The sequence below is a fragment of the Sorex fumeus genome, unplaced genomic scaffold (assembly GCF_029834395.1).
Source record: "Sorex fumeus unplaced genomic scaffold, SorFum_2.1 ptg000001l, whole genome shotgun sequence".
Lineage (NCBI taxonomy): Eukaryota > Metazoa > Chordata > Mammalia > Eulipotyphla > Soricidae > Sorex > Sorex fumeus.
The window spans coordinates 1747167-1763940 of record NW_026606058.1 but is presented as its reverse complement, the minus strand read 5'-3'; the positions used below and the strand labels follow the sequence as shown (position 1 = coordinate 1763940).

The window sequence follows — 16774 nt, the reverse complement described above, 5'->3', positions numbered from 1 at the left end:
AGTTGGATTGTTAGACCTGGCGTAAACAAAGCTGTCTTGATTGACATCATCTAGGTTGCTCACCCATTGCCTCAGCTTTACCCATCAAGGGTCACAACCAGTAAAAGAAACCAAGTTTTTACTGTATTCATGGTTTGGGAGACACGCCACAAGGTGTGGTACTCAGCACTGGGCTCAGTGCTCAGGAGTCACTCCTGGCAGTGCTAGGGATCAGATCCCGGCCGCCTCCGTGTACAGCTGCATATTCTCAGGTGGTTGAAGGTTTTTCCAGCCCTTCGTTTCTTTCCTTCGAATTAACTTTTTGCAGTCAGGAGGCAGAGTGGACCGGGGCCTCACACGTGCAAGGCAAATGCTCCGCTCGGAGCCACACACGCCAGTTTTCAGGGACCTTTCCAGCTTTCAGAGAGGCCCTCTCCAAACGCCATTCAGCTGGACCCCGAATCCTGAATGGAGGCTGCTTTCTCTTCCTAACCCAGTTCCCGTGGGAGATTCTGTTACAGCTCTTCCCATCCTGGTTCAAAAAGCCAGTTCGCCCTGCCTGCCAAACTTCCCACGGCTGCATTCTTGCCCATGAGCTCATTGTTTTGGCTTCTGGGCCTGTATAAATCCACAGCCAGTGCCAAGAGCCGAGTCCCAGCCCCCTCGCTGCTTGGGGCCGCATTCCATTCAAGGCCCCCCCAGCACCAGCAACACTTGGTTTTCTTCCCACCCTCATGTGATCACATGTGTGTGTTTATTCAAGTTGGCCTAGGACAAGGTGTGCTGGGAAAGAAAGCCAAGGAAAGAGACACGGAAAATTACGTTGCGCCGTCGGGTTTTGTTCTGGAGTTCTCCCTTCCTTCGAATTTCGTTCTGTGCCCTAACATTCTCATTTTTCCTGGGGAAGAGGGAACTTTTCCTATTTTGGAAATGCTCCTCAGACGCCGTGGTTTGACTCTCAAGTCTTCAGATTCGGAGCGGGCGGGGGGAAGGGGTTTTCCCCAGGATATGGCATCGCTTTCATATTCATGTTCTGCCCAATCCGTCTGTCTCTGTGTCCGGCCTTTCCATGCATTCTATCCTCCGCTCACACCTCCTGTGGGGTGAGGCTGCCTGGGCCAGTTCCTACATCTCCTGTTCCTTGGTGGAAGGGGGACCCCTCCCCCTCTGGACGAGACAGCTGTTGCAAGGGAGCAGCTGCGAGGTTTCACTGCTTTGTGACTAAAATTTCCTGAGAGGATCGCTTGTTTATTTTCTGAGACCCTAAAAGCCCCACTGGAAGCAGCAGGCAAGAGGGGCCCCACCTAGAAGGTAGGGCCTCATGAAAGGCCTTTCCAAGACAGGGTGAATATGAATGTGCTTGAGCAGGACTCACGAAAGAAAAAGCCCCACACAGACCCAGGCTGTGGGAGGTGACGTTCTCGCATTTCTCAGAAACCCTCATGAGTCAAAACAGAAAGAGGGAAACAACATGTCGAAATGAAATAAGGTTGGTTTGTGTGTTTTGAAATGAGGGCTTGTTTTCATCTTGAAGAAAGACCAGCTCCACAGAAGCCCTTGGCCATAGATAATGCCAGAGAAGTGGCAGCCAACCTCTTGTCCCCTTTCCGGAGCACCTCAGAGTAGTTGGGGTCGGGACAGAGGCCTTTCAGTCCCCGAGTTCGTCGTGAAGCTTTATACAGTCAGGACTTGGTGGGACTGAGCAACAGGACAGGGAGGAGGGCGGCAAACTCAGGTTCCGTCCCCTGCACCCCATATGTTCTCCTGAGCCTGCCAAAGTGATCACTGTTTGCAGAGCCAGGAATAACCCCTGAGCACCACTGGGTGTAGCCCAAAAACAAACAAGTCGGGGGAGGAAGGCACCAAGCAATAATAGTACAGCGGGTAGGGTACATAGGGTGCTTGCCTTGCGCGTGGTCGACCCGGGTTTGATCTCTGGCATCCCCTATGGTCCCCTGAGCACCACCAGGAGTCATTTCCGAGTGTGAAGCCAGGTGTGACCCAGAAGTGAAAATAAACTGGGACTTGGTAGGCAACTTCAGTCTCGGATCCAAGTCGTTTCAGACAGCCCAGCCGCCTTGCCTTTGAGCAGAGAACCCCTTTGAGTTTATCCTAAGTTGTGAGATGCTGACCCACGGCCTGCGACCTAACCGTGTGTGTGTGTGTGTGTGTGTGTGTGTGTGTGTGTGTGTGTACGCGCGGTGGACTGTGAGGAAAGACCAAGGATATTCAGGCTGCCTTTGGGAGGTCACTGCTGTAGTGCTCGGCCTCTTCCATGTAAACTATGTGCTCCGCCGCAGGCCACATCCTGTGGTGCTCAGGGCTTTCACTCCTGCTGGTACTCGGGACCACTGGGATGCCAGGGATTGAATCCAGGTCAGCTGCATTCAGACAAGTGCCGTATCCCCCTCCAGCCCTATGAAGGAAATTTTAACTCCTCAAAACTTCATATTGAAGACCATATTGTCTTCAAATGTCGAAAACTCATGGAAGAGTTGAGAAGAACAAAAAGTACTTCAGCCAAGCTCAGGCGGGCAGGGAAATGGCTCAGAGGGCTTGAGAGCTCAAGGTTGGCATGTGGGAACTCTGAGTTGGAACCCACCCCAGCACTTCTGCTACTGCTGGCGATGACCCAAAGCTCTCAGCTCTGCCAGGGGTAGCCTCCAAAGGAAACAAACCCAGAAGGATACGGAGCAGGACATACTCTCCAGCCAGGTGGATCCAACTACTGACCTGTCCCTCTTCGTGTGGTGTGATTTAAGGAACGGTTTCCACATTTTCCTGTTTTACGGTCACGCTAGCAGTGCTCAGGACTTATTCCTGGCTCTGTACTCGGGCTACTCCTGGTCAGCTCAGGGGACCTGTGTGGAATCGAACCAGGGTCGGCTGCATACTAGGGGAGTGCCCTACTTCCACTATCTCTCTGGCCCCTTTGAAAGACTGAACAAATGTTTTGATTTACTGTCACTGAAATGACAAGATATTGGATGAGGGAGAGTACAGGAGATAATGTGCTTGCCTTGTGCATGGCCGACCCAGGAGCAAGCCCTGAGCACTGCCAGCTGTGGCCCAAACCATCACCCCACAAATTCTGATATAAAAATGCCAAGGTCAAAGTTTCCTTGAGAACACAGCCATGTCCTCCGATTTACATCCGGTCAGGGACTACTTTTGTACAGCGAGAACTAAGGAGTTGTGTCAAAGTGGACTATGGCCTGCAAAGCTGGCACTACTTTCTAGCCCACTGGACAGAAGCTGGTTCACTTCCCTACTGGCCCGACAAGGGAGCCTCACTATGTGGTGACCAGAATTACTAGTATGGAAGGGAGGAAAGAAAGGGTGTCCAGATTCCAAGGACTCTGCTCCTCCTATCAAGGGTCCCCGCCAGGAGCCCCCCGAAAGAGCCTGCACCCCTCCTGCTTTCTTTTCCTTTTTTGAAGTTCTATGAAGCTGACTGAGAGAAGAGCGAGATCAGATGAGTAAAACACATGCACATCTGAACCCCAACTTTTGGGAACTTTCTGAAGTCCAGCCCGCCCCTCTGGCAGCGGCTCCCTCTCAGGTCACGCTGTCTGCAGCTGTCTGGTGGGTCGGGTCTGGTCCATCTCCACATCAGCTGGCCAGTGGCCCTGGGATCTGAGCGCCGCGGCTCCTTGGAACCTTATTTTGAACTAGTTCCATTCCCAGCTCCTCCCTAGCCCACAGCCATGCGAAACCCTTCTTTGGACTAGTTTTCCCCAGTCATGGGTGCTCACTCGGATTAGAAGTTGGTGCTGTCTAGCTTGAGGTTAACCCAAACTTGATCTCTCTCTTGTTGACAGACTCAGACTTAGGTACTTTCCTGAGGCTTTCTGCTTCCTGCCAAGGCACCTCCTGCCCTTTCAAGCGCACACCTCTTCATCATCAGTGTGACAAATAACTAACTGCCTAAGCAAACTCTCCACCCAGCTGATTCCCAGCCCCAGAGAGGGTGGGTTTCAGGGACATGTATAGGAGAGAGTGTGAGAACCCACAGCCTCCCTCCCCTGCCAGCCAACGTCACTAGCTGGGACGGTTCCGTAAGGCTCAAGGAGCAGGCTCCTGTGCGGGCTCTTGGGTGAGAATTCCATTAAATAGGACAGCAGGGAGGGTGTTTGAATTGTACGCAAGTCCACCCAGGTGTGACCCCAACATTCCTTATGGCCACCAGCACACCACCAGGAATGATCCCTGAGTGCAGAGCCAGGAGTAACGTCTAAGCGTCTTGGGGTGTTGCCCGAAAAACCAAAATGAAGAATTTCATTGTGTCCAACCTGGAAGAAGGGGATACAGAGGTCCTGGAGGGAGCCACCTCTCCTCTGTCCCTCCCCAGTTCTCTGGAGAGTAGGTGAATCTGGAGTCCCTGTCCCACCGGCTGCGACACCTGCTTGGGGTTGGGGGGGCAGGGCTGGCGCTGTTGGGAGCTGAATTTAGGCTGGAGCCCTTCAAGGTTCGCCCCTAAGACAAGGATCTAGAGCCGGCACCTCCCCCGCCCCCTGCACCCAGAAGCGCGCTGAGTGGCTCTCCCTGCAGTCAGGCCTGTTCCCAGCAACACTCCCACCCCCATTCACAGGGGTTCACTTCCTCTGAGGCGTCCCCAAACCACGCCAGTGAACCCCAGCTCAGCAGGCCTGGGGCTGCAGCCGCTTCCTCTCTCCCAAGTCCCTCCAGAGGGTTCCAGAGGTCAACAGAGAGTGTCCGAGCCACTCCAACCACCCCGTACCGAGGGTACCAGAAAAGAGGTCGCCTGGCCAGGCTGCTTTCCTGGAAACTTCCACCCTGATCCCATGCTGCCCCGGCAGACTCCGGTCGCAGGGAGACAGAATCCGGCCGGCTGAAGGCAGAGGGGCACGCCGCGCTCCACCCCTCAGCCCCGCCCAAACACAAACCCCGTACCCTGAGCACTGCCAGGGGTCATTCATGAGCACAGGGCAGGGATGACTCCTGAGCACTGCCAGGGGTCATTCATGAGCGCCGAGCAGGGATGACTCCCGAGCACTGCCAGGGGTCATTCATGAGCGCCGAGCAGGAATGACTCCTGAGCACTGCCAGGGGTCATTCATGAGCGCCAAGCAGGAACGACTCCCGAGCACTGCCAGGGGTCATTCATGAGCGCAGAGCAGGAACGACTCCCGAGCACTGCCAGGGGTCATTCATGAGCGCCGAGCAGGGACGACTCCCGAGCACTGCCAGGGGTCATTCATGAGCGCAGAGCAGGAACGACTCCCGAGCACTGCCAGGGGTCATTCATGAGCGAAGAGCAGGGATGACTCCCGAGCACTGCCAGGGGTCATTCATGAGCGAAGAGCAGGGACGACTCCCGAGCACTGCCAGGGGTCATTCATGAGCGCAGGGCAGGGACGACTCCTGAGCACTGCCAGGGGTCGTTCATGAGCGCCGAGCAGGGACGACTCCTGAGCACTGCCAGGGGTCATTCATGAGCGCCGAGCAGGGATGACTCCCGAGCACTGCCAGGGGTCATTCATGAGCGCCGAGCAGGGATGACTCCCGAGCACTGCCAGGGGTCATTCATGAGCGCAGAGCAGGGATGACTCCCGAGCACTGCCAGGGGTCATTCATGAGCGCAGAGCAGGGATGACTCCTGAGCACTGCCAGGTGTGGCCCCCAAGCCCCGATAAGTGCCGTGGAGGGCCTGGGGCGTGACATGCCTGGTGGGCGGGAATTCCCCGGGCTCGGGTCCGATCCCTAGCACTGCACCATCCACCCGCAGAGCCCAAGAGCCCCGAAGGCCAGGAAATCAAGGGGGCGGGGGCGGGGGCCGGATGGACGCGCAGTGCAGAGACGGGGCGGGGGTGGCGGCTAGGGGCTGGCCAGCGGGAGCCCGGCCGCGCTGGGCAGCGCCGGGCAGCGCGCCCCACCCGTGATTGGCCGGCGGCTCGGGCCGGCCGCAGACCTGCCCAGCAACAGCCCCGGAGGCCGGAGCGGCGGGCGGGGACTTCGCGGAAGGGGCGGAGCCGCCCCCGCCCCGCCGGCTTCCAGGAATCGCAGGGAGCGCCCTGCAGTCGCACCCTCCGCTCGGGGTCCCCGGGCCAGCTTCGGCCTGGGAGGAGCGTCCGGGCCCCCCGGTCCTGGGCCGAAGCCACTTCCTTTGCCCCCTTGCCGCCGGGCCTCCTCCCTTGGCCACTCTCCGCCCCGAGTCCCTCCCGAGTCTCCCTTCCCTGCCTCTCCCTGCACGGAGCACGGCCGAGGCCCCGGGCCCGGGCCCGAGCAGGTCGCGAGCCGCGTGCGGGCCTCGGGGCGCCGGGAGACACCCTGGGGGCCACTCTGCACGCCCACCGCCCTCCGTGGGCCGGGCTGCAGGCGGACCCCGAGGGGAGGCCGGCCCCAAGGCGCGGGGCCCCCTGGGAATCCTGGGCTCGGTTCGAGGGACAAGCCTGACCGCTCTCACCTCCAACAAAGCTATTGACTCAGCGCAGAAATGGGCGGGGGTTGGAGTGAGGCAGCTTCAAAGAATGCGCGTCTGGCAGGACCCGCGCGCGGCCCTGGCCCCGCCCCAAGCCCCGCCCCGGCAGAGCCCGGCCCCGCCCCTACTCCTGGCCCCGCCCCGATCCCCGCCCAGGCAGGGCCCGGCCTCGCCCCTAAACCCCGCCCCAGCAGAGCCCGGCCCCGCCCCTAAGCCCGGCCCCACCCCGAGCCCCGCCCCGGCAGAGCCCGGCAGAGCCCCTAAGCCCCGCCCCGGCAGAGCCCGGCAGAGCCCCTAAGCCCCGCCCCGGCAGAGCCCGGCCCTGCCCCCAAGCCCCGCCCCGGAAGATCCCGGCCCCGCCCCGAGCCCCGCCCCGGCAGAGCCCGACCTCGCCCCTAAGCCCCGCCCCGGCAGAGCCCGGCCTCGCCCCCAAGCCCCGCCCCGGCAGAGCCCGGCCCCGCCCCGACAGATCCCGGCCTCGCCCCTAAGCCCCGCCCCGGAAGAGCCCGGCCCCGCCCCGAGCCCCGCCCCGGCAGAGCCCGGCCTCGCCCCTAAGCCCCGCCCCGGCAGAGCCCGGCCTCGCCCCCCAAGCCCCGCCCCGGCAGAGCCCGGCCTCGCCCCTAAGCCCCGCCCCTCACCTAAGCCCCGCCCCGGCAGAGCCCGGCCCCGCCCCAAGCCCCGCCCCCAAGCCCCGCCCCGCCCCACCCCGGCCGCGGCCCTCCAGCTGCGGAAATAGGGTGGGGCGGGGAGACGAGGTCACTTCCTTCCCCCCAACCCTTGGAAGAGCAAGACCCCAAGAGCTCGATAACGAAATCGGAGAGCGCAGAAAGGGGGGGAAACAAAGTTGGGTACACGGTGGGGAAAAAAAGACCCCGGAAATCCAGCCGCCTTCCAGCTCCAGTCCAGGCCGAAGCAAACGTCACCAGATTCCAAAGGGCTAATTCATCACCGGCCCTGGCAGCTCTGGCCTCACCCCAGCGCCAAGTTCACGTCCGATCAGCGCGAGCGGGGGCCTCTAGTGGTCAGTGCGCAAACAGCAGGGCCTCTGGCGCGGGCCAGGTGCTCCTCGCGCCTGCTCTTGGGTGCTCGCCCCCTTCCTCCGCTCGCGCCCTGCCGACTAAGGTGGCCCTTACGGGTAGAGCCTGCTTCTCGTTCGCCACAATTCTCTTTAATAAAAAATAAATAGATTCTGGGGTAGAAACCGTTCCTTAGGCGGTGGGGTACCCGATTCAGACACTTCCCTGCTCCGGCCCCTGCTCGGCTGGCCCTGCGCTGGGGTGGTCATCTCTTCCTGGGGGAAGGCAGAACTGAGCCCCTGCCCCACTCTGTGCGTGGGGAAGCGACCAAGCCAGGTGTGGCAATCGAGGACCCGGGATGCAGATTGCTGCGGGGCTGCACACTTGCTTCCCGCCTCGCCTGGCAGGAAAAGGGAAGTTCAGGCCCCCCGCCCCCACCCGCCCCCCGTTTCCACTCGGTCTTGCTTCTGAGAAGTCGCACGCGTGTCCAGACCAGCCCAGACGCACGTGCTGGGGTGAATCACACAGCACACTCGCCCCCACGCCGACGGGTGACTGAGTGGCATGAGGAAAGCACGAGGGAGGGGTCCCCGGGACCCTCAGGCGGGCTCCGCGGCGGGCCTGTCCAGGACGTGGGCGCAGGAGCGGCAGCAGGTGGCCACGTAGTAGGGGTAGACGCAGAGTCGGGCCTGCACCACCAGGGGGCAGTGTGGAGAGTTGTCCTGGCACTGGTCATCTGGGGACAGAGGAGACCAGCGGGCACCTGAGGCGGGGTGCTCGGGCTACTCCTGCCCTCCTGAAGCCTGGGCGAGGGTTCTTACCAGGGCTCTGCCCGCAGGGCTGGCTGTTGCACGGCCGCTTCTTGGAGGGGCGCAGGTGCGGAGGGCACCGGGCGCTGAGGGTCTGGTTGGCCGTCAGGCACTGCACCTCCCTGGTCTGCACACCGCCCTGGCAGGAGCGAGAGCACTGGGGAGGCCCCAGCTACCGCATCAGACCCAAGCTGCGTCCCCCTGGCCTCTGAACTGAGTGGCGCAGGGGCGGCCCTCCAGGGTCCCCCAATCTACAGTGTCACCCCGCAGGGCCCATCCTCCCGGATCCCCTTCCCTGAGGCTGCGCCTGGGGCAGGGCCAGGTGCCAGGCACTCACCGGGCTCCAGGGGGTGGAGAACCAGCGATCCCGGCAGTTGTGGCCCTGACAAGACCGCAGGGCCGGGGGCTTGGGCAGGTGGGAGCAGCTACTGGGAGCCGTGACGTTGAACTCGGTGCCCAGCTTGGACACACAGATGAGGTCTCTGCGCTGGGTGCCCAAGCCGCATTCTGAGGAGCACTGCGTGGCAGACAGGAGCTTGTGAGGTGCCCCGAGGGAGCCCAGTCCGTCTGCCACCCCCAGGCCCACCGCTCACCTCGGCCCAGGGCCCGGCAAACCAGCGCCAGCTCAGTTCGCAGGCCCCCAGACTGCAGGCCCGCATGTCGGCAGGGCGGGTCCCCGGGGCGCAGCTGTGCGCGGGGCCTCCTGCCCCGGCCTCGGCCGGGCCGGTGCCCTGAGCCTCCCCGCTGCCCAGGCAGAGGACAGTGCGCCTCTGGATCCCCGTCCCGCACTCGGCTGAGCACTGCAGACAAGCAGAATGAGTCAGGAGCTCAGTGAGGGCTGAGTCCTGGGGACCAAAAAGTGCCCCCAAAGGAACCGGGTTGAAAAGGCGGAGTAGGCAGAGGACGTGTCCCCAAGGAGCTGAGGGGACACCGGCAGGACTTAGCATCCTCATCCCAGGATCCCCCAGCCCCTTGGAACGAGGAGCCCTCCCCGGGCCGAAGCCTACATTTTCTGCCCTAGCTCAGAAGCTTTTCCAGGACCCGGAGACATCGTACACACAGCAGGCAGGGCGTTTGCCTTACACACAGCTGGCCAGGCTATGATCCCTGGCATCCCAGCAGCGACCCTTGAGCTCAAAGCCAGCAGCAAGCACGGCAGGGCCTGGCTCAGGAACCACCCCTCACCCCCACCCCCCAAAAGCAGCAGCTTACCCAGTTGTGCCGGAAAGGTTCTGAGGGGTACAGGGGCCCACCTTGGAGCTCCAGTCGCTGTGGAACCAGGCCGTAGTGCAGGGCCCCATGTCACAGGCCTCCTTGCTGGGGGGCCGCGGGGGGCCCAGCACACACTCCCGCTCGCTGACTTCGTCCCCGTTGTTTCCTACGCAGCGCACCTGCCGGGTCCGCTGGCCACGCCCGCACCGCACTGAGCACTGCAGGGTGCAGGGTGAGGGGTGCATGAGTGGTGCTGTTTCCCAGCACACCTGCTCCATGCTGGCCCCGTGGCTTGTGGGCCAAGGAGCAGAACGCCAGGCCCCACTCGATCTCCTTTTTTTTTTTTTTTTTTGCTTTTTGGGTCACACCCAGCGTTGCACAGGGGTTACTCCTGGTTCTGCACTCAGGAATCACCCCTGGCGGTGCTCAGGGGACCATATGGGATGCTGGGAATCGAACCCGGGTCAGCCGCGTGCAAGGCAAACGCCCTACCCTCTGTGCTATTGCTCCAGCCCCTCGGTCTCCTCTTAGAGTGACACCTTTGAACCTGTCTGCAGACACGCGCTGCTGAAAGGTGGGCAAAACCCTGCCCTGGCTGGCCGGTGCCCCTCCCCCGCCGCCGTCTCTTCCCGCTCACCTGGCTCCAGGGGGACTGGACCTCCCAGTGGCCGCAGAGGCGCAGCTGGCAGGCCTGGGTGACGTTGGGCCGGGGCAGGTGGCCACAGCGCTCGGGCGGCACCGAGGAGCCCCCAGCCCCAAACTCCTGGCGGCAGAGCAGCTGACGGTGCTGGATCCCAGGCCCGCAGGAACGGCTACATGATGTCCACTCGCCGGCCTCCCAGCTGTGGGCACAGGGCACACAGTGGCGGGGGACTGTGCTCCTAGGCCCTCCGGGGACAAGGCTGGCTCTTAAAGCCACAGTCAGCACCTGGAGCCCAGGACCTACGCCACCCCCAATTCTCTCTGTTCCTGGGGCCACACTCACAACGGAGGACACGGAGGGCCGTGGCAGGGCTTCAGGGACACCAGGGGCTTGCTGGCTGTGGCACAGCTTCGTTCATGCAGTTCCTCCCCGGACTCCCGAGAAATGCAGAGAAAGATGGGGTGCAAGACACCTGCGGAGGTGAGAGGGAACAGATGGGCTTGAACCCTCCCGGGGTGGCCCAGCCTCATTGAGCGGAGAGCCCTCTCGGGGCCTGGGGGCGTGACCCACCTTCCCCGCAGGACGCTGAGCACTCAGAGAGCCCTGTTTGCTTCCAGTAGCCGGAGGGGGTGCCCCCAGGGCTCCGGGGCTGAGGGGGCGCCAGCACCTGGGGGATGCGCACCTGCCGATGCCGAGTGCCGGGGTTGCGGGCGGGCCGGGGGGCTGCCACCGCCGGGGGCACCGCCTTCAAGGTCTCTGCAGGAGAGTGAAGGAGACGCGTCAGGGGCCCCGATCGCCGGGGCCCCCCCAGCTCTCCCCAAGAGTGGGATACAGCCTTACCAGGCAGCGGGAGGGGAGCACGGGGCTCAGGGGTGGGGGTCTCGGGGGTGGGGGGCGAGGAGATGACATACTGGTAAGAAACACCCAGGTTCTCCTCCTGGAAGATCATCTGGGGAGAGACGCAGTCAGCAACACGCACTTGGGGACATGGGGACGAGCCCAGGGTGCCCCCGGCAGAGCCGAGCTGTCCCCGGCACTTACATAGACGTCCACGGGCTGTGTGAGGGGACCCTGGGCTGACAGGCTCTCACCCACGCCTTCCTCCCGGGGGGGACGGCGGTACTGGAAGGTGGTGCCCCCCGCCGTATAGGACCCGGGAGGATCGACTGCCCAGTTCCCATTGATGATCGAGCGGCCCCCGGGACCTCGAAGTGCTGCAGGCAGGGGAGGAGGAGCCAGTCAGCGGTCACTGCCCTCGGACCCAGGGCTGGCGCTCGGATCGCAGGGCTGCAGGGCTGCCAAGCGGAGCACCGGCCTGGGCCTCACCGAGGTAGTTGGAGCTGGGCCGGAGCTGGGCGATCTGGAGCTGAGAGGCCCCGGCAGGAATGAGCAGGATCTTTTGATAGCCCAGAGGGCCGCCCCGGTCAGTCAGGTTCCCTGAGACAAGGCGGCAGGTGGAATCATCACCCCCACAGACACCACAGCCATCTGGACGGCTGCCCGAGCCCAGGATCCCGTCACAGCCGGGACTCTGAGGGAACAGGAAGAAGCCCATCACCACGTGACAGCCAGCCTGGTGCCCTGGGGTCTTTGAGCCGACCTGTCCTGGCACCCCACCCCCACCCCCTTCCCCGTAGCACTGAGGATGCACGTTTGTGGGCACCCTCCCAGCCAGCCTTCCCCGCATGGGCCTGCCTGATGGCGAGGGTCCTTCTAGAACTTTCCCTCTAATCTCCGCTCAGCTCAGTGTGGCAGAGATCTTTCCTCTCTCTGACCTCACCGTGTGAATGTGTATGAATGTGAGTGTGTGTGTGTGTGTGTGTGTGTGTGTGAATGTCTGAGGGTGACAGTGTGTGAGTGTTGAGTGCATGTAAGTGTGAGAAAGAGTATGTGTGGGTGTGTGAATGAGAATGGGAGTGTCTGAATGCGTGTGCGTGTGAGTGTGACAGTGTGTGTGCGTGTCTGTTCCACCCGCCCTCACCAGACAGCGTCCTGCCACGCAGATGTCGAGGGAACCGGGCTGACACAAGGTCCCATCCTGGACCTTCTCGGTGTGACGGACATAAAAGCGGAAGCCACGAGGCCGACAGTTGAGTTCGCAGCGCTGGGAGCCCTGGACTGAGAGCAGAGGCGAAGGGGTGTGAGCCCGATGGGCTGAGGGCTCCCCTAGGTCTCAGCTTCTGAGGGGAAAATGGACACTTCTGCACTCTGAAAGGTGACTCTGAGGATCAGGTAAGAATGAGGGTGGGTCAGCGGGGGTCACAGAGACCAGCAGAGGGTATTTGAAATTCCTGGAGCGTATTTGAAACCTGCGTCCGCTGAGCTCAGAACTCAGCGTTTGTCTCACTCTGAAGGAGCAGGACACCTAGATCCCAAGCCAGGAGGCCGGTCACGAGGGAGCTCCGCCCAGGGTCACAGCACCCCAGCAAGCACAGGCCACCCCCGGGGAGGGATTTGCCAGCCTGAGCCCTCTGCTGCCAGCTACCCACAGGGCCTACCTGTCCCCTTCCTGCCCCTGCCTGGCAGGGGGAGGGTGGAAGGGAGAGGAGATGTGACCCAGGGGTCAAATGCAGAGAGGAGGGTCGCAGGAAGACACCTCACCTTCCGTGAAGGGCTCCCACTGGTACAGCTGGCCCATAAACTCCTGAGAGTCGAAGGCTGCGCACTGCAGGGCCCGGGGGTCCGGCTGCTCCGGGGGGCAGGGCTGAGGTGGGGGGATACAGAGGTGTCAGAGCTGGGGAGGAAAACGGGGGTGTGGGTCAAGCCGGTTTCGGGGGAGGCATGGGCTATGCAGGAGCTCCAGCTACGGGGGAGGCTGAGGGTCTGGCTTGGATTCGGGGACTCCAGGGAGGGCCGGGGGGCTGGGTGGCAGAGTGAGTGGCGCTCACCTCTTGGAAGCAGGCTCTCAGCTGCTCGGGCTCCCCGGAACACCTTGGACTGCTGGGGGCAAAGATGCTCCACCGGGAGCCGGTCTGGGGGGTGTCACTCAGCAGCGGCAGCCAGCCGGCAAGGGGCCTGTGGGGGGTCTCCCCAGACCTCCTGTGCTCCCGGCTCTGCTGGCCTCGGCCCCGGGGGACAGGAAGGAAGCGGTTAGGGTGTCTTTCTGTCGTCTGGGAATGGGCCCAAGGCTGGACCCTTGGCCTCGCGGGCTGAGAGGAAGCGCGGAGGGAGCTGTCTGCTTCTAGAGCTGCGGGCTGGACACTTCTGTGGGCCTGGGCTGGAAGGTGGGCACTTGTGGGGACAGGCGGGCTTCTAGCGGGCACTCCTGCCCCAACAGCGCTGGGGCTCGGGGGTTCTGCCGGAGGGGGTGTGGAGTGGGCAGTCCGATTTGCAGGGGACAGCTCTCCTCCTGGAGTCCCCTCTGGGCGCTCTGGGGGCGGGGAGCTCTCAGACCGAGGTGGCCTCCCGGGGTGCCGGCGGTTCCGATGCAGTGGCAAGGCAAAGGGCACTCTCCCGTAGCCAAACATCCCTGGCTTGATGGGGTCTCGGACCCGGGACCTGAGAAGCATGGATCGCAACGCTGGCAGGCTCGGACCCCCCCTGCCCGCCAACCTCTGAGCCCCAGCTCGCCCACATTCCAAGCCCCACCCCGCCCTAGCGCTCCGCCCTGGCCCCAACCTCCCCGCGCCCCACCTCCGCCGAGCCTCCCTCCAAAGCCGCCGCGCCCCACCCCTCACCTCCGGGGTCCGGGGGTCTCCTGGGCTTCCTCCCGCCCGGCCTGGGAAGCCGGACCTCGAGGTGCGCCTCCTCTTCCCCAAGGCTGCGCGGGGAGGGTCTCTCGGGGACTGTGGGGCCTGGGGCCCTGGCCCTGGCGCAGCAGGGCTTCCGGGCGCCCTGGGGTGCGGGGCGGGAGGGGCAGGCTGCGGGGGTGCTGCGGGCTGGGGAGCTGGCATGAGCGGCTCCTGCGCTGCACCCCCACCCCACACGGTTGGGAGCAAGAGGCCCACGGGCCCCAGGGCCCCCAGACGCCCTCCGGGACGGGGCCCTCGTCAGCGGGCGTCTGCAGGAAGGGTCCAGGGGAGACCTGTGCGAGCGAAGTTGGCGGGATTTTAGGGGGCGGCGGGCGCGAGCCCACCCCCACCCCGCGCGCGGCACTGGGAGTGGGCGCGGCGTCGGGTCGGGATAACGGGGAGGTGGGCGCGGCCCTCACCTCCTGGTCCAGGCCGAGCTGAGGGAGCGACAGGAGGAGCAGCAGACACCAGGGTGGCCTGCAAACCAGAGGGGCGCGTCCGCCGGTGCGGGGGGCTGCACAGCCCCCCCAGACGCCCCCCGGGGTCTCCCGGGCCCCTCCCGCCCCGCCCGCCGCAGGACGCCCCCCGCACCTGCCAGCCCTCCTCTCCTCCATCACTCCTCCAGAAGGCGCGGGGAAGGCGCTAGGCGGGCATCTGGGCTGGGGGCGCTGCGGGACACCAGCGGGTCACTTGGCGCTCCCCCACGGCAGGGGGTGGGGGGCAGCCCCGCACGCCCAGGAGCGCCAAGAGGGGACCCCGAGCCGGCGCTGTCCTGGTGGAGCGCGGAGCGCAGCGCCAAGGGTGGGGGTCTGACCTCACCCTCGCTGCTGGCCAGCTCTGGTCACGCCTCCCGCCCGCTCCCCGCGCGTGCGGAGAGCCCGGCCCAAGTGTGGGGGTTGCAGCGAGGCCAGGCCCGCCCCTCCCGAGAGCTGACCCAAGCTCCGGGGGGCCCTTCCCCATCTATCCCGTTTCCGTGGGACCCCAGGCAAGGGCACCTCCACCTGCCCGGATGGCTCTGGCTCAGGGACCCAGGCGCTCACTTGCTGCAGGTCCTTCTCTGTCGGGCTGAGAGACCCCTTCAGAATTCCCCAGCGCCAAGTAGGGGGACATGCACGGACTTTGTCAGCGGGGAAGGGGCCTGGACCTCCCTTCCCTGGCCCTAGCCAGCGGCTCCTCTGCCCACTGGCGCCCTCCTGCCCCGCGCCTGCTGCTCTAACTCTGCTCCCCAGGAAAACAATGTTTCTGTTGGATGTGGAAGGCTCCGGGGAAAGGGATCCAAGGAGCCCGTGGCCAGCTGCGGGCAGACAGCTGGGAGGGAGGGGTGTGATGGGGGCAGAAAAACAGCCCCAATCTCTCTCTCTCTCTCTCTCTCTCTGGCGACCCCAGGCCCTTGGGGCGGGGGAGGGGGCAGCCAGGAGGAATCTGAGCCTGGGGCTGGGCTGCCCATTTGGCTCTGGCCGGGGCTCCAGGGACCTGCTCTGGCCACCTCCCCAAGCCTCCATCTCAGCCTGAGTCTGTGTCAGGAGGTCGGAAAGGGACAGGGAAGGGGCACGGTAGTGGAGATCGCGGTGCCCTTCTCTGAGGTTGGGTCCCCTCGCCTGTCCCCACCCCACCTTGGGTCAGGTCTACCAGTCAGTACACATAATCCCGGCCTGAGCTGCCTTTGGCTTGGGCAGCTCCCTGGAGAAGTCAGGGGTGGGGGTGGGGTGACGTGAGTTCCTGGAGACCCAGCCTGGCCTGGATCCCGCTCTGGAAAAGTCCCCCCCTCCCCTCCTCCCCCCCCCCCCGCCCACTTCAGCCCACACACACCCTGCCCCACTGGCAGGGGCCCACATGACACCCTGTCCCCAGTGCAGGCACACACAGTGCTGCTCCAAGCCCCTTCGCTGCCCTTCAGCTGGAGGCGGAGAGGAAGAGGTCCACAGTGACAGTGTCAGTTTCGGGGACAGCGCGCTGCACACTGGCCTCTGGGGACCACCCCCCGTCCTCCCCGATCGTGGGGCTGCAGGACCTGGACGCGGCTGACCCCTTCACCCTAAAGCGCGCCTCGGCACCCCGCGTCCGCCCCGCCTGCTCGCTGGGTGACCGGCCCAGCAGGTGGTCTCCACCTGCACCCCCGCGTGCGTAAAAGGGGTCCTGGCGCTGCGCGCGGCGCGCGGCGCGGGCCAGAGGCCCCGGTTCGGTGGCAGGCGGCCGCGGAGCCCCCGGGGGTCGGGATCGGAGCCCCCTCCCCAGGACTCCACCCGGCACGGGAAGTCCCGCCGGTGCGTGGGGACCCGGCTCGGGGCAGCCGGGCCAGCGGGCCGGGAGAGCGGGGCCACCGGGGCCCGGGACGCTCCGTACCTGCTCGGCGCGGCCCCGGCGGCCCGTCTGCGCCCAGGGCTCTCCCGAGGCGGCCTCGCTCGGCGGCGGCCACTGCGGCCCTGGAGCGGCTCTGCGGCCGCCGCCCCCGGCCCGCCCCGGCCCGCCCCGGCCCGCCCACCCCGCGCCGGCCCCGCCCGCGCCTTCCACCCGCGCGCGGCGACACCGGCCACCCGCGCCCGCCCGTGGCCTCCCGCGGCTCCGGGGCGCGCAGCCCAGTGGCTGCTGCCCGGCTGGGGGCGGCGCGCAGGCCAGGCCTCGCGCGACCCCCCGTCCGCTCGGCGTGGCCCTCGCCCCCGCTGGGCCTCCCCGCGAGCCCCCCGTGCCTCACCCGCGCGCTGCGGGTGACGTGCTACCTCGGTTTCTTCACCCGAGGTGCCCAGGGGACCGCTTGGGACTCCAGGGATTGAATTTGGGGCCCCGAGCCCGCTGTACTATCACTCCGGCCCCTGTTTATTTATTTATTTTATATTTTTGCTTTTTGGGTCACACCTGGCAATGCACAGGGGTTACTCCTGGCTCTGCACTCAGGAATTACCCCTGGCAGTGCTCAGGGGACCATATGGGATGCTGGGATTTGA

General features: G+C 64.5%; 1 protein-coding gene across 1 annotated transcript; it reads right to left on the bottom strand.

Moving 5' to 3' along the window:
- Positions 1–7862: 7862 nt before the first annotated feature.
- On the bottom strand, positions 7863–16365 carry ADAMTSL4 (ADAMTS like 4). The gene is made up of 18 exons (XM_056123024.1): positions 16176–16365; positions 14424–14500; positions 14252–14309; positions 13779–14125; positions 12990–13599; positions 12703–12805; positions 12083–12219; positions 11428–11632; positions 11143–11315; positions 10942–11050; positions 10672–10857; positions 10444–10573; positions 10096–10300; positions 9500–9676; positions 8840–9046; positions 8584–8763; positions 8259–8403; positions 7863–8173 (listed from the first exon to the last, which is right to left on the bottom strand). The coding sequence occupies exons 2-18, from the start codon at positions 14444–14446 to the stop codon at positions 8037–8039; spliced, it is 3132 nt and encodes a 1043-aa protein (XP_055978999.1). The 5' UTR covers positions 14447–14500; positions 16176–16365; the 3' UTR covers positions 7863–8036.
- Positions 16366–16774: the final 409 nt, after the last annotated feature.

Coding starts and splice junctions, on each gene's coding strand:
- ADAMTSL4 (XM_056123024.1), bottom strand. CDS start 14,446: ATGGAGGAGAGGAGGGCTGGCAG. Junction 12,220..12,702: donor GTGGGAGCCCTTCACGGAAG/GTGAGGTGTCTT, acceptor CTCTGCTCTCAG/TCCAGGGCTCCCAGCGCTGC. Junction 10,301..10,443: donor GGCCCTCCGTGTCCTCCGTT/GTGAGTGTGGCC, acceptor CTGTGCCCACAG/CTGGGAGGCCGGCGAGTGGA.